Source organism: Pygocentrus nattereri, chromosome 4 (genome assembly GCF_015220715.1).
Source record: "Pygocentrus nattereri isolate fPygNat1 chromosome 4, fPygNat1.pri, whole genome shotgun sequence".
NCBI lineage: Eukaryota > Metazoa > Chordata > Actinopteri > Characiformes > Serrasalmidae > Pygocentrus > Pygocentrus nattereri.
Window position 1 is genome coordinate 34,563,409 of NC_051214.1, and position 15,587 is coordinate 34,578,995.

The 15,587-nt window shown below is 40.9% G+C and overlaps 3 protein-coding genes across 9 annotated transcripts in view; 2 read left to right on the top strand and 1 right to left on the bottom strand.

Moving 5' to 3' along the window:
- Nucleotides 1-216: 216 nt before the first annotated feature.
- LOC119263259 (ankyrin repeat domain-containing protein 36B-like) lies at nt 217-2,804 on the top strand. Its single transcript, XM_037538046.1, has one exon. The coding sequence runs from the start codon at nt 393-395 to the stop codon at nt 1,935-1,937; it is 1,545 nt and encodes a 514-aa protein (XP_037393943.1). The 5' UTR covers nt 217-392; the 3' UTR covers nt 1,938-2,804.
- A 1,204-nt stretch (nt 2,805-4,008) lies between these two features.
- Nucleotides 4,009-11,919, top strand: lamp5 (lysosomal associated membrane protein family member 5). The gene is made up of 6 exons (XM_017681589.2): nt 4,009-4,410; nt 5,360-5,541; nt 6,951-7,082; nt 7,178-7,295; nt 8,318-8,506; nt 11,280-11,919. Exons 1-6 carry the CDS (start codon nt 4,380-4,382, stop codon nt 11,453-11,455), a joined length of 828 nt encoding a protein of 275 aa, XP_017537078.1. The 5' UTR covers nt 4,009-4,379; the 3' UTR covers nt 11,456-11,919.
- A 1,754-nt stretch (nt 11,920-13,673) lies between these two features.
- The window catches only part of pak5 (p21 protein (Cdc42/Rac)-activated kinase 5), an 88,280-nt gene continuing 86,366 nt past the window's right edge, over nt 13,674-15,587 (bottom strand). For all 7 annotated transcript variants that reach the window (XM_017683536.2, XM_017683520.2, XM_017683496.2 and 4 more), the window contains one exon: nt 13,674-15,332. In XM_017683536.2, the coding sequence (XP_017539025.1) occupies nt 15,177-15,332 (156 nt within the window). In that variant the 3' untranslated portion in view covers nt 13,674-15,176. The remainder of the gene's footprint in view (nt 15,333-15,587) is intronic.

The following is a 15,587-nucleotide window of genomic DNA, read 5'->3' on the forward strand; positions in this document are numbered from 1 at the left end:
CTGTGACAAAATATAGAATTCGAAAGGTGTCCAAACCAGTCAAAGAGCCAAACAGAAGCTTGTGATGTTGATAACTAAAATGGAACTGAGTAAAAAATCGAAATTTTATTTAAGTACAAAATAGTTTCTATTCGTTTTCCAGTTTATAAACACATTCAGCAGTTCCTATCAATCATGGACAGTGTTGTCTCTAAGTACCTTTGATAATTACCCCATTAATGACTCCTTTTACAAACATCAAAGTCTGCTAATCATGTTTGGGTTGTCGTGGCAACTGCAGAGCATAAAAAGCCAGGAGCATCAGGTGAAGAGAGAGGCTTCTCTGTCCTGCTCCTCAGCTCAGTGCACTCTTTACCCGTGTTTGCAGCAAGCTGAGAGTCCTTTGCTACACTATGCTGAAGCTCTCCGAGAAGTCGGACTCTAAAACAGATACAAAAATCCTTTTGGATGCCATTTCCAAGGACAAGATCCACCTAGCTAGATTTATCCTGGATGCTCTGGATGGAAAAATTGTTGACTCAAAGACTGAGGGTGCTCACACCCCTCTCATCTCCTCTGTGTTCCTCCCGGATTCACATGCCAGGTCTAAGTTCATGAACCTCCTTTTGCAAAGGGGTGCCAATGTGAACCAGCAGGACGAGACTGGGCGCACGGCACTCAGCTATGCTTGTGAGAAGGGCTACCTGGATGCTGTGAAGATGCTGGTGAGGAACAACGCTGACCCTGAGATGGCAGATGCCTGGGGAAACACGGCCCTGATGTATGCAGCCGTTGCAGGCCATTCCCTCGTTGTGGAGTTCTTGGTCAGGGCTTTCAAGAGGCTAGGTATCCAAATAGACCGGCCCAACAAGGTAGGCAACTCCGCAGTGGAGGTAGCCAAGTATCTTGGCCACACAAAGTGTCTTTCTGCACTCATGTGCAGCTCCAGAAAAATTTATGAACGTAGTGACACTCTAAGTGGAAGACTGGAAAATACCAGTGAAGATAGTGAAGAAAGCAAGAAAACATCTGAACGAAGGGACGCCGGTCAAGTAATCCTGCGCAGCAAAATCTTGGTCAAGGATTCGATGCAGCTCCCGCTGGGCTTGGGCCCAAAGAGATCTTTAATTTTACAGGGCAGAATGAAGTCTATGGACTCAATTGAGGAGCTAGAGAGGGAAAGTGACAGTCTACCACCTTCTCCACGAGGCTTCTTATTCTCCAGGGTCCTCACCCCAAAACCCCCTCAGAGGTCCCAATTTGGCCTAACGCCAAAGAAAGGCACAAGTCAGCACTTGCCTTCATTATCTAGGGATGCAGAGCATCACCCTTCGCTGTTATATTTGCCAGGAATGGCAAAGGATGTGTCCAGAAGCTTGACACCCCAGATCCCTCCAGATGGTCCCCTGTCCGGTCCACTTGGTATCCTGCTGACTCCCATCAGGAAGGCCAACAAAGAAGAACATAATGGAGACAGGTCAAATAATACCCCCTGTGATTTTAGTATTAGGCGATTTGATGACCGCTATTACCAGAAGCGGTGCAGCCTGCCCACAAGTGCTTTAGGTCCAGCACGTCTGGAGCATGCCCCCAAACCGCTGCACAAGAGCAGGACTGGCTTGAAGCTAAACGAGACTGAACTCCGGGGCATCCCAACGGCACTGCAGGCACGTACCCCTGCGTTTTCGGTCCTGGGCAGCAGACTGCTCAGGCGCTTCACATTCCCGGAGCTGAATAGGAATGGCAAGGAGGCTGTTCATGGGGTCGGTGGGTCACAGGACCTACATGGACACAGGCAGTGTGGAACAGGTGTGCAGGGAATGCCTAGGTCAGAGACTTTCCCCTTGGAGCAGAAGCACCCCCAGGTGGGCAGCAAGCCGAGCGTAGACAGCATCAGTGCAGTAAAGTGCGAGTTTGACTTTCAGCCCAAAGTGGCATCGACTGCCTCGAGCCACTGAGTGTGTGCTGCCGTTTGCAGATGAGGAGCAAGAGAGGAAAGACTGGACAGGCAGGACTCAGGTATTCTTGCACCCTTCTGTGGTGTTGTAGTGACGTGAAAATGATTTTTTATACACTTCACATTTCGTTACATGATGTATGGCAATGATTATTAAAGCGTAGCGTTCCTTTCTTTCCTGTGTTGTTTAACTTCTCAAAGCAAAAATATTGTTTGTCCTTTGTCAAAAACAACACTGTTTTTGCAAGCACACCTTTTACTTGACTTTCCTTGAGTAAGATTTTGTTTAGCATCAATTTATATTACCTGCCGCCTATATTTATGTCGATTGTTGCATTATTTTAACCATTAATATTGATGTTTACTGTTTAATTAGCAGAGCTATCATGTATCAGGCTACTACTTGTATGGCTAAACTAACCACAGTTTTCTGGGTAGCGTCAGTCTGGCTCTGCTTCAGCATAAAGCATAAAATGATTTCTTAGGGCTTGTCCTGCACACGACTACACAACTTTCCAGTTATCTGATCAAACAACATCCAGTTATTTTCTGGGTTCCATGATTTGTTTTTATTTAGAATATTAATTTAATGTGTTTTATTTTTAAGAAGTACAATTAAAAAAAACAAACATTATTTTTGATTAGATTCCATAGGCAATGACGAGCATAGACTTGTGAGGACATGATATCCTTGTGTTTTTGTAGTTGGGGACAGGCCCAAATGTGGAAGTCTTAGCTGTTTTTCTGTATGGGGATAAATGAATTGGATTTCAAATTACCTATCGTGCCAAATATTAAACAGAAATACTCCAAAGCCAAGAAGTTTTGTCAGATTCATTTCCAGCTATACGTGATAAGCTCTCTCTTAAGGCCAACAAGCCACCTGGAGTATGTTTGTTTTTTTGTTTTTTTAAGTAGGATTTAATGTCCAGATGTCCAATGTTTCTTACATTGTTCTTTTAAAAGTGTGTTAATTCTTGTTCTACATATTACATACAAAATAATATGACTAGTATGTGTTGCAGTGTGGTGCTTCCAGTGTTCAGAAACTACCCTGCATTTTGTCATATGTATGCTTTTACTTAGAATAGGGTGAGGCACCCAGTGATGCACAAACTGAAGACATCGCAGGCACAAAAATGGCTGTGTACCTGAAGCTGTGGACCATTGGTCAAAAACAATATGCTGAATAAGTTCAAAAGTGAGAAATCAAAGGCATTAGTAGGGAGTTTGTCCCCCATTGCTGCAGTAACAGCCTCTACTCTTCTGGGAAGCCTTAACACTAGATGTTGGAACGTTGCTGTGAGGATTTGATTGCTTTCAGCTACAAGAGCATCAGTGAGGTCAGCTACTGATATTGGATGATTAGTTCTAGATCACCAAGGCCACTCCAGCTCATCTTAAATTGGATGGAGTTTCATCAAAGTCCAGTGCTGTTGGCACTTTATACTCCTCCAAATTATGCTTGGCATTGGGTGCATTGACCTTAGGCTCATGTGGCTGCACAAGATTGTCTTTTTCTATGGAGATTATAAAAGCTATGTATAATGAATAGATAGTTAGATGGGACGCCTTCACGCGATCACAAATGAATCAAAACTTTGTGTATGTGTAGCTGAGCAAATTGAACTAATTCCTGTCCACCTCTGGCCATCATGAGTGGGGTTAAGGCACTTCTTTACATATGCTGCACTTGTTTGGGAGTTTGGGATGGTCATTGATTGAACAGTGTATGCAGTGAATGTCAGACTCCATTAGCCTTTCTGCACCTTCTCAGTTTGAGAGGGGAGTGTTTTTTATCAGAGTAGTGTGTGTGTGTGTGTGTGAGAGAGAGAGAGAGAGAGAGAGAGAGAGAGAGAGAGTGAGTGAACAGGGTTATTAAGGACGCAGCTTCGTCCTCGCACGGCTGAGCTCACACGTTACAGCGCTGCAACGGAGGCCACATACGCGCGCGCGAGAGCAGCTGCAGCCTCGCGGGAGGAGGAGAAGGAGGAGGAGGTGGTAGGGGGGTGGTGTGGCGGAGGGGGGGGGGGGGGGGGGGGGGGGCGGGGGTGCAGCTCTTGCCTCCATCGTCCCGTTCAGAGCGCAGCTATGAGCTGAACAGCGGTGCGGGACTCTTGCTGCGCGCGCTCACTGTCCAACTGGACATGAAGCTGCCCTTCTGACACTACCGGACACTCGCGCGCAGTTTTTCTCTAGTTTTTACCTTCTTTGGAGGCGGAGCGGCGGCTCCGTAGAGGAGTTGACGCGCGCGTGTTGCCCGGATGCCGCCTCACCTGCACCTGCTGCGCCCGCGATGATCGGCGCGTGACTCGTTTTACAGCGCAGCAGAGCGCCGGCGCCGTCAGCGCGCGCGCACCCATTCCACACACCCCGCGCGTGAGGAGTGTGCGTGCGTGTGTGAGAAGGAGAGAGAGGGAGAGAGAGGGAGAGAGAGAGCACCATGGACAGCGCGGTGGCCCTCTGTATGCTGGGTGAGTAGAGCACGAGCGCATACAGCACAGAGTAAGTCGGCAGCTTCACATATACATACACACACTCACACACACACACACGCACACACACACACACACACGCACACTCACACGGCATGAATATAAAAAATAGAGCAGCTCTTCAGTATGAGAACTCATTACGTCATTTCAGCCGGCTTTGAAACTTGAACTATTGAAAAAAGAAAAAAAGAGACAAAGCGTTCAGGAAAGAAAGGATGGAATAAAAAAAAGGAAAGTAAAAAAAGAAAGAAGGAAAAGAAAGAAATGAGGGATAAAGAAAGGAAAGAGGAAAAGACAGCAAGAAAGGAAGGAAAGACAAATATTTAAGGGAAAGAAAGAAGGAACGAGAAAGAGCGAAACAATATAAGAAAGAAAGAAGAGTAATGAGAAAAAGAAGTAATTGAAAAAGGACAAAATAAAGAGAAAGTAGAAAGAAGGATGGAAAGGACGGAAATGAAGAAAGAAAGGGAAAAAATGACATGGTTGAAAGAAAAAAGACTGCACTGAATTGAAGGAAAGTAATGAGAGAGAGAGAGAGAGAGAGAGAGAGAGAGAGAGAAAGGAAGAAGAACGAAAGAGAAAGAATGATGAAAGGATAAGAGAGAAAGACGGATAATGAAAGAAAAAAATGTAGAAAGTAAAATAAAAATTAGAAAGAAAGAAACGAGAAAAGAGCATATGAAAGAAGGGAGATGAATGAACAAGAGTGAAAGAAAGAAAAAACACGAAGAAAGTTAAAAGACAAAAAAGGGGAAAGACAGAGAGAGGATAAAGAAAAGATGAGAAAGAGGGGAGAGTAAAAGAGATAAGAAGGAGTGAGTGAGGGAGTGCGCGGTGCTGAAGGACAGAGGAAGGTGCAGTGAGGTAGGACGGGGCTGCGCTGGCTGCTCTGCGGTCAGTTTCTGAAGCTCAGTGTAAATGGGTGCAGGGTGGGTGCTGCTGGCCCCCGCACTGCTGGCGGAGCAGGAGGTGGAGAACCTGTCCGGACTGTCCCCGAACCCGGACAGAGACATCTTCGTGGTGCGGGAGAACGGAACCACGTGCCTGATGGCCGAATTCGCCGTTAAATTTCTCATCCCGTACGACGTGCTCGCGCTCAACGGCATAGACGTGAGTTCGCTCTTCTTACTGTCTCCACTCAGAGTCTGATCTCTGTATTAGTCTGATCTCTGTATTAAGCTCAGAGTCTGAGCTCGGTATTAAGCTCAGAGTCTGATCTCTGTATTAAGCTCAGAGTCTGAGATCGGTATTAAGCTCAGAGTCTGATCTCTGTATTAAGCTCAGAGTCTGAGATCGGTATTAAGCTCAGAGTCTGATCTCTGTATGTGACTCAGAGGAGTTTGACAGGTCCTGTCAGTTGTTAACTCTGACCTGCTGAACAATCAAAAGACCTGGACTGAGATAGAGTCAATGCACGTGCTGTAAAACCCCTACAGTCTCCCTTAAACCACACTCATCTTCCATAGTCTTTTAAACTCTATAGACTCTCATTAAGTTCTACACTATTCTTTCAAACTCTATAGACGCTTCCATTAAACTCTACACTATTCTGTTAAACTCTACACTAGTCTTTTAAACTCTGTAGGCTCTTATATTAATCTCTACACTATTCGTTTAAACTCTACACTATTCTGTTAAACTCTACACTAGTCTTTTAAACTCTATAGGCTCTTATATTAATCTATACACTATTCTTTTAAACTCTACACTATTCTGTTAAACTAGTCTTTTAAACTCTATAGACTCTTATATTAATCTCTACACTATTCTTTTAAACTCTACACTATTCTGTTAAACTCTACACTATTCCGTTAAACTCTACACTAGTCTTTTAAACACTATAGACGCTTATATTAATCTCTACACTATTCTTTTAAACTCTACACTATTCTGTTAAACTCTACACTATTCCATTAAAATCTACACTAGCCTTTGAAACTCTATAGACCCTTATATTAAACTCTACACTATTCTTTTAAACTCTACACTATTCTGTTAAACTCTACACTAGCCTTTGAAACTCTATAGACTCTTATATTAAACTCTACACTATTCTGTTAAACTCTACACTATTCTGTTAAACTCTACACTATTCCGTTAAGCTCTACACTAGTCTTTTAAACCCTATAGACTCTTATATTAATCTCTACACTATTCCTTTAAACTCTACACTATTTTGTTAAACTCCACTAGCCTTTGAAACTTTAGACTCATATTAAACTCTACGCTGTTCTATTAAATTCTGCACTATTCTATTAAACTTAATATACTATACACTATTCTATTTAACTCTATACAATATTCTATTTAACTATATACACTATAATATATATTATATATACTATATTTGTTTAACTATCTCTTTTACTAAACTCTATTCTATTAAACTCTATTCTATTAAACACTACAGTTATCTATTAAACTCTGTTAAACTCTGTTGACTACTGTGCAGTGCCCCGTACACTCTTGTCTCGTGACTGACAGCATGTGTGTGTGTGTGTGTGTGTGCGCGCGCGCAGCTCATCACGGAGCAGGCTTCTCTCGCGATCCCACGCGGCGCGCGCATTGAGGGCTCGTGCGGCAGTACTGAGGCCGAGCTTCACATCTCCTGGTTAAACGGCGCCTACACGTTCCGCATCTACTTCAGCAAGGTGGGCGCGAGCCTCACATTACAGAGCAGATTATACACACCCACACACTCTGCCTGCTGATTCATACGTGTGTGTGTGTGTGTGTGTGTGTTTAGGAGAAGCATACTATGGGCAGTGATGGAAAGGCGAAGGAAACTGAAGTGTGGAAGATCAATAAGGTCCAGTTGGTGTACGACAACTCGGACACATCACACTTCATTAACGCATACAACCGTGAGTCCTGCTTTTACTACAGCTTTAAAATCATCCCTCTGTCTGATCAGCCCCTTATAATCCAGTGACTCATCATTCATTACAATATAGTAGCAGTAGTAGCCTTGATAATAATAATAATAATAATAATAATAATAATAATTGGGGATTTGTATCATACCAAAAAAGCTTATTTGATTTGCAACAATAAAGTAATCCTTATTGGTGCTATAATGAACCATTTTGATAAAGATTCTTGAAAGAGGCATGTATTGCAAGACTGTGTTGAAAAAGCTAAAATTGTGTTGAATTTCGCTGACTCTGTGATTTGCTGCTGTTTAACTGAGAAAACAAATAGAACATTAATGATAAATCTTGAACAAAGTGACTGTGCACTACTGTACATTATTATTTTTATTATTATTATTGTTGTTGTTGTTGTTTTAATTCTTTCCACCCTCATTATTTCTCCTATTCCACAAAATCTTTTGTTCTTAATGGGGCTGTATGTGCTGCTCTGCAGTGGTGAGTGCAGCAGTTTACACCTCAGTAAGACCACAATGCAGACAGTGCCATGTCCAAAAACTTATAGCTAACATGACATTCAATTTGATTTTTTATCAAAATCACTTTTATTTTTGGATAAATTAGAGCATTTACAGTCATTTTCTCAAAAAAATGAATAAGCTCTTCCATAGCGCTGCACTGCACAGTGTGAGATTTACTGTTAATGCTCTATTCTTCCTCTTCTAAAACAGAACTGAAGAAGTCATGCAGAGTCAGCACTTCAGTTTACTTTTACTCCTTTTTGTATCTTTGTCATGTTTGACTCTCTGTTTTTGAATCATTATCTTTTTGTAGCAGTGCAAGATCTTTAGAGAGCAAGGAAGCTCATTGTTTTTTATGGGATTTTCATTGAGTATCTGTTTGTTTATTTTATATATCCATTATCAGTTATATCTTTCTTCAGTGCATGGAAATAATAACAGGGATGAATATAGCTTGTCTTAGGTGACCTGTGTGTGTCTCATTTATGTCTGCAGCGGGGAAACACACAGCCAGCACCCACCGTCTCTCAGCGCTGGTCACTCCAGCGGGTCGGTCCTATGTGTGCGCAGCTCAGCAGACCCTTACCCTCATTTCCAGTGACCACCAGAAGGGTATCACAGTTTACATGTCCGACCTCCAGATCCAGCCTTTTGACATCAAAAGCGACTTCGTTTTCAGTGAACGTAAGAGATAGCTGCACCCATGCCACCGCCCATCAACTACCACCACTGCAGTGTCCCCGAGCATGCGCATAGAAAACTCACACTGTCGAGCATGCTAATACACACTCATGCAAAATAGACACGTGTCACTTCAGTTGAATATTAGGCTGTTAAACTAAAATCTCAAATATATGAATGACAATTTTTATGTCATAATTTTTGACACCCTGGCCTAATGGACACTGCCATTTTATCTCTTATACTCTGATCCCAATATTCAATACTTAGCATACACTACTACTTTAAATGCATACATCAATTAAATAAATTAGATTAACAGACGTTTACATTTCCAGTTGCATTTTTTGGACAATAATGATAATGTTGATGTAATATATTTAATTCATGTGGAACTTGGAAAGTAAATTCAGCATATCTGTTTTTTTCAGTGTTAGTAATGTTAAAGGGAATTTTGTCCATTTTACAAAATTCCTGAATAATTCTGCCGTTAAGATGTAAACAAAGTCAGTCAGAGTGGTTGGATGTGAAATGGTGCATTGCGGAGAACCTTACCGGCTCACATCTCTTTACAGTGGTGCTGAGAGGAAGCAGGGGTTGCGATGACTGCAGTGCAAAAATAGCCTTTTAATTTACTATACAAAATGACCAGTTTAAAAATGTAATGTACTTCATAATAAAATATTGATAGATCCTAAAAATCTACCTCTCGGGATTATTTTGTCAACAATGCCCTGAATGTAAGTCTCCACCATGAAAAGCTCTTCAAAAATGTTTTAGGGCAACAGCTTATCTCAGAACAATCATAAACCATTGTCTCACGCATCCAGCAATGTATTTATAGCAATTTTTTGTCTGTGAGGAGCTTTAAGAGGCCTTAAAATCTTCAGATGTCTGGTTCCTATCACCACAGCTGTGAAAAATTCTGGCTGCGTGCATTTCTCAACAAACCACTCTGACCTTGTTTAGAGCTTATACATTTATTTTAGTAGAAGTGTATCTAAATCTTTTTGAAAAGAAAAGGCTTTTGTTTTCTGTGATGTTGATAAATGGCCCTGATATATAAAAGCTAGTAGCTAGATTAGGAATTTGCCTAACATCTCTCTAAAAGTCATTGTGTCCTCTGCCTCTCTGTGACCTGATGAACTGTTGTAGTCCAATGAAACCACCTCTCTTCACCTTACAGTGTAATGGCAAGCTGAGATTAGTGGTGTGTGAAGAGCAGGGGCCACAGCGTGGGGTCATTATGAATTTATTGGCGGGCTTGTCTCCTCCAGTTAATGAGGCTATCAGCTTTGTCCTCTTTAAACCTGCAAGATTTACAAGCTCGTTTCCACCATACCCACCAAAACAATATGCCACGTTTGACCCTCATCGTCCACCCTCTTTGTTTATGAGAAAGTAACAAGTGCTGATAGTGCATGTTTGGAAGGGACAGGCTGTTGTGTAATGCAAAGCTAATTGACGTCTCCTCCCCTGATATTTCTGTATTAGGTCAGTAGCGTGTGAGGGTGACACCTCTTATGCAGAAGCACACACGGCCATTATTAATTCTGGGCTCAATGAGGCATTTCAATTAGACGTCTAATTGTTTACAGCGGTGATGCTCTAATCCTCTGAGTGTGCCGGTAGAGCTGCTGTAAAGGTAATCCTCTTACTGCAGCTGTATGAGTGGTCTAACAGTGGGAGAACGTTCTGGAATTGACCTCAAATGGCAGGGTTTGTGGAGGAGTGGGTTACTGAACTACACTGGAGGTCAAAGGTGTGACAGATGATACAAAGGCCCTGAGAAAGCATTGGCTCCCAGAACACTGGAGCCATTTGTATACAACGCTAGAGTATATAGGATAGAACACAGAGGAGAGAGGGCTTTTTCATAAGAGGACATTATACATTTATACAGTACAGGCCAAAAACTGGGAGCAACAGTAACTTGGAAACAATGAATATGAGAAAAGTGAAAACTGGTCAATGTAAGGGGCTGATAACAAAAAGGACTGTGAAGACTGTATTTTTTGTGACTTATTTGCTTAATTGTATATTTTTGAAATTGAAAAATATAATATGTCAATATTATAGAAAATGAACAACAAATAAATGATAAAGTTCAAATTTCAAGCTTAAATTGTTCATTTGGCTACACTTTATTTGAAGGCAACCTACATAGAAACATCATAACACATGAATAAGCATTGATTAATATGCTGAAAAAAATGTATATTTATAAACAGCTCATGTCAGTTTAAGCTAAAGTGATAGACAGCTTTTGTATTTGTAACACTGTTATAAAGCAGTTCAATTCAGAGGTCTATTAATTAGTTTCATTACCTGAGAATGATGCTTAATAACAGCTTTATAAATGGAATGTCACTTTAGTTTAAGGCCCCTTTTGTCAATACAATGTCATTTATCAATACAATGTCACTTCATCAAATATCTTCCCATTATGTGAATATTGACATATGCTGTTAAAAAATATAAGTATTGCTTCCTAAATATGCTATTTAATGCTTATGCATGCATAATGAAGTGCAAATGTAGGTAGTCTTTAAATAATGTGTTACTGGTTATTGTAAAACCCATTTGTAAACTGTTGGGACAACTCTGAAGGCTTAAAGAGATGTTATGTCCAGAAATTATGCCTGGAAAAGCTTATTCCCTTAGGAGCAGTACATAACTGAAATCTCAGCCTGTAGCTTAGAGTGTTTATTGTACTGTAGCTGCTCATATTTATGAATGGCAGTGCATTAACAAGTCCTGTCCTGTCCTAATGCAGCGTATAAGTGCATCACGGATCAGCGGGAGCGGCTGGAAGAGACTCTGCCGCTGGTCTTGGGTCTCATCCTGGGTCTCATCATTGTGATCACCATCACCGTCTACCACTTCCACCTCAAACTGACCGCAAACCAGCCCCAGCTGCCCCGGGACCGCTCCCTCTACAAGAACATGTAAAGACTTTCTATGCACCGTGGTCCATGCCTACTGTCAGGGTAACGGGCCAGTACTTGCAAACACTACACCTCGCTGTCCCAAGACCTTATGAGCTTCCCCAGCTTTTACATCTACTGCCTGATGTTTTGATCCCTGCGTCTCCCATTTGGGTCCATTTCTCGTTTTCTGTTTGTAGGTTTATTTATGATTTTGCACATGTGTAATGAAAAATATGTACAAACCAAACAAATCATTGCTATATTTGACACATAGATTGAATATTTCATATCGTGTGCCATACCAATGTCAATCAGTGTTAAGTGTGCCAAACTAAAGATATTACAGTTCTATTATGAAGATTCTGAAGCTATACAATTAAGCTATTTTAAGATTAACATGCCATATGACTGATGCAATGAAGAGTTAAACAACATGCAACATTTTGTGTGCAAAATGATATTCAACAATAAATTATTTTAAGTGTGTCCATTTCTCTAGTATAGATCCTTTAGTTTAAACACATTTCATACACTTCAGCAGTTTTTTGGTTGTTTTTTTAACCGCTTGTCAGAAAAGTCCTATAGTTTACTACTTCATATGTTGAGATTCTCTTTAAATTTCTTCTTTTGTTCTATCTTGTCAACTTATACAGTGGTATAAATGAAGAAAAAACATGAATAAATGAAAAATCAATGTTGGGCTGTCAGCAAAACAACTAAAGTAACTTACTATTAAATATTTCCCAAGCACATCACACAGAGTACACACTGGAAAACAAAATGACAATCAATAGTTGAGGATGAGAGGAGTGATTAATGCTCACACACTGTGCGCCGTTTCTGAGGCTGGGTGAGATGGAGTATTGATCTGACTCCAAGCTTGTATTGGAAATGTGAGCTGAAGTGGCTTAACTGAAAGTAGATGGTCTGCTGCACCTGTGTTGGTGTTGGCATCATGAGCGATGACACGATCATTCATACCAAGTCCATAGTGCACCCGTATTATCATTAACGTTGTACAATCCTCCTCAAAACCTCTCAAGGTTGGAGCAAAAATAGTGCTAATGAAAAACACAGGACTGTCATGAAGACCCTTCATTTATTACATTTCCAGTTATTCATTTTTCAATATTAGAGAAAAGAAGAAAAAAACAAACAAAAAAATTTAACAGACGCCTCAACAACTAAATATATTTTGTTCACCATTTAGCATGTCCTCCTTTTGCCTTTATTCTTGTTGAAAGACTTGTTTTTCCAAAGCATCTGCAGGGGTATTTTTCCACACCTCTGAAATTCAATCTTCAAAGTTGGTTGCATTTTCTGCTTTTCATGATCCAAATAATCATAAACACATTCAATGATGTTGATGTCTGGGCTCTGGGGTGCTCAGTCCATTGTTCCACCAGCAGCTTCTTTCATTTTTTTTCTTTACTCAGCAAGGGCCTCTTGACTATATACAACCTTTCAGACTCAGAGTGTTGTCCACTCACAGTGGAAGGATGGATAGACACACCTGTGGATTTTTTCAGATCTGAAGCAAGAGATTGATCTTCTCCTCTCTCTCAAAGATGAAAGCTTTAAATACTGTTTAAGTGATGGTGACAGTTCTGGTGGTCTTATATAGTAGTGGGTCTCCTGCTCTCAATATATTTCAATATATATTCTTTAACTCTAGTTTTGGAAACTCCTGCTTTTTCCCCCACTTATTTTCCTTTAGCTTGCTCCTCCAATACACAAGTGAATGTAATCTACTTAGAAATATGTTCTGAAAAAAAACCCAAAATATTTGTTAATGTTTTGACTAGAAATTAATAAATGAAGGGTGGTCTCTAGCTGCACAGTTCTGTACTTGGACTATACTGCCAATAGTACCTTACTTATAAAACCAATTTGTACAACAAACTTGTAATTCAAAATAAAAAGATAATATGAAGTGCAACCCTACCATAGTTTTTGTGTTAAATAGTTTACCATAATAAACTGGCTATATGAGCCATGCTAATCTTAGTAAATCATTTCAAAAGTACAGTAACCCTTCATTTCCACCTTTTCTAAATGCTAATGTTTGAATGTGAATCATATGCTGTGCACCTACTTAATTATATTTCTAATTGGCACGATGCAAATGATGCTGCTATTCTTAACCTGCAAGCTGGGTGCACATAAGAGGTTTACACGCTAGACCTACACACAAATTAAATAACACGCTTCAAATGGTGCCCAAAAGAAAGCTGCAGCCGTTTCTGTTTCCTCTTTTTTTATTGAAACCAGTTTTACTGATGACACACATGCAAGATCACTGTACAAGCGACACTACAGTTAGGTATACTCATTCGAGCCCGACTGTTCATCAGGTTTTGCCAGAAGCAGACACATTGATGTTGGTATTTACAGATCACAGTGACTAATGGGAGAAAAACCGAACCAGAGGCTGAGTCACACATGTGGTGCCACGTACAGGGAGCTCAGTACCGAAATGAAAACGAGTCGTGTCAAAAACATTATCAATATTGCTAGGTTTTAAGGTGAGTGCTTCTTGAATGAGTATGAATTCTTAAAGGTAGTAGCCATGTGTCAGTGGTTTAAAAATGAAAGACCTTTAGGCGTCTTCCCTCTAATCACAAGAAAATTGTGCCATCACCAGTGCGCAAGCATTTGATATCACGATAATAAATAGCTGTTGGATTATTGCTTGTCTGATGCAGCTTGCTTGGATGATACAGCCAACATCGCTCTTTTTGTAGGTATTCAAAACGAGAACAATGAAACAAAAAAGGCCACACTACTGAAAAATAAACCTTCAGTTCAAAAATAAATAATACTTTAAAACAGCATACAAAATTCTGGCAACACCTCTCTTCGCACTGACTGGAAGTTCTGTCTACAAATGTAGGATAAATAAATATATTCAGGTTTCTCCAACAGTTAAGGGTTGTGTTTAGTGAGGATATTTTCATTTCTTAGTCAAAAAATGGATTATAAACAGTAGGAAAGATCTCTCGCAGAAACTCTTCGATTCTATTTAATACTGCCCATATCACAATGGTTACATCACAACAAAATACTGCCGATTATCAAAACTGTACAGAAAAACTTACAATTCCTCTAAAATACATTTTCATTGTTAGTGTGAGAAGAAGAGAAAAGTGAAAAAAAAGAAAGACGTTTGTCCCTCAGTAGTGTAACAGCCTCGTGTCCTCTATCGAAAGTAAAAATCTGGAGCTTGGCCCTCCCCTCTTCCTCCCCAGCCTGTTATCTCTCCTGAATACACCATCTCTAGTGCTCCTCCGGCTGGGGCTTGTGGCCATCGATCACCCGCGGCCTGTCAGCTCCTCAGCCTGGCCCACTGACCGCTGATTCGCGCTGCCCTAAGCTCTAGTCTGCGGCTACTACAGCACGACTCTAGACAGGGAGTCAGGACGCACAGCCTAGAGAGAGAAAAAAAACTGCACCAGACATGTCACCCCCACAGAGTTTTCACTAGCTGTCTAATAAAGACTTAGAGTCGAACACCCACCGCTGAACCCAGCGGCTCTACTAGAGGCCCATAATATATCCACCTCACTGTGGTTTTCTTTATTTATTTATTTGTTTTGCATTAATAGATGCTCTCGTTTGCTTTTGTTTCATCTAAACTACGTACGGTTACAGGTGTCAGTGTCTTTTATCCACAAGTTACATATGATTGGGTATCTCGGTATGTCGCACTAGGTGAGGTTTGTCGCCGCCCTGCTGGTCGAGGCTCAGCGGTGCCGGTAGTGCCTCATCAGAGGCACTATGCAGGATGGGGGGCCTGAGAGCTTGAGGAAGGGGTGCTGGAGGAGTTCTTGTGCCGTAGCGCGCTGTGATGGTTCCCTCACCAACATCAGGTCCAAAAATGCTCTGAGCACTGACGAAACCTGAGGAAGGAGAGCAGATGTGAAAACAAACATCAAAAACTGTTGAACATACAAGAACACTTGATTTCTATAGAATGCAGTATTAGAAGAATAGTTTGACACTAAAAATACATAACTCATGTTCCTATTCCTATTAACTGGAATAATGCAAGCTGTATGCTTAATCATTGCACACCTTCCTTAAACCTTAAACCCCAAATAGTTATATAGCTATATAGTAGTGCTGGGAAATGAATAAGATAATTAATCCAGAGT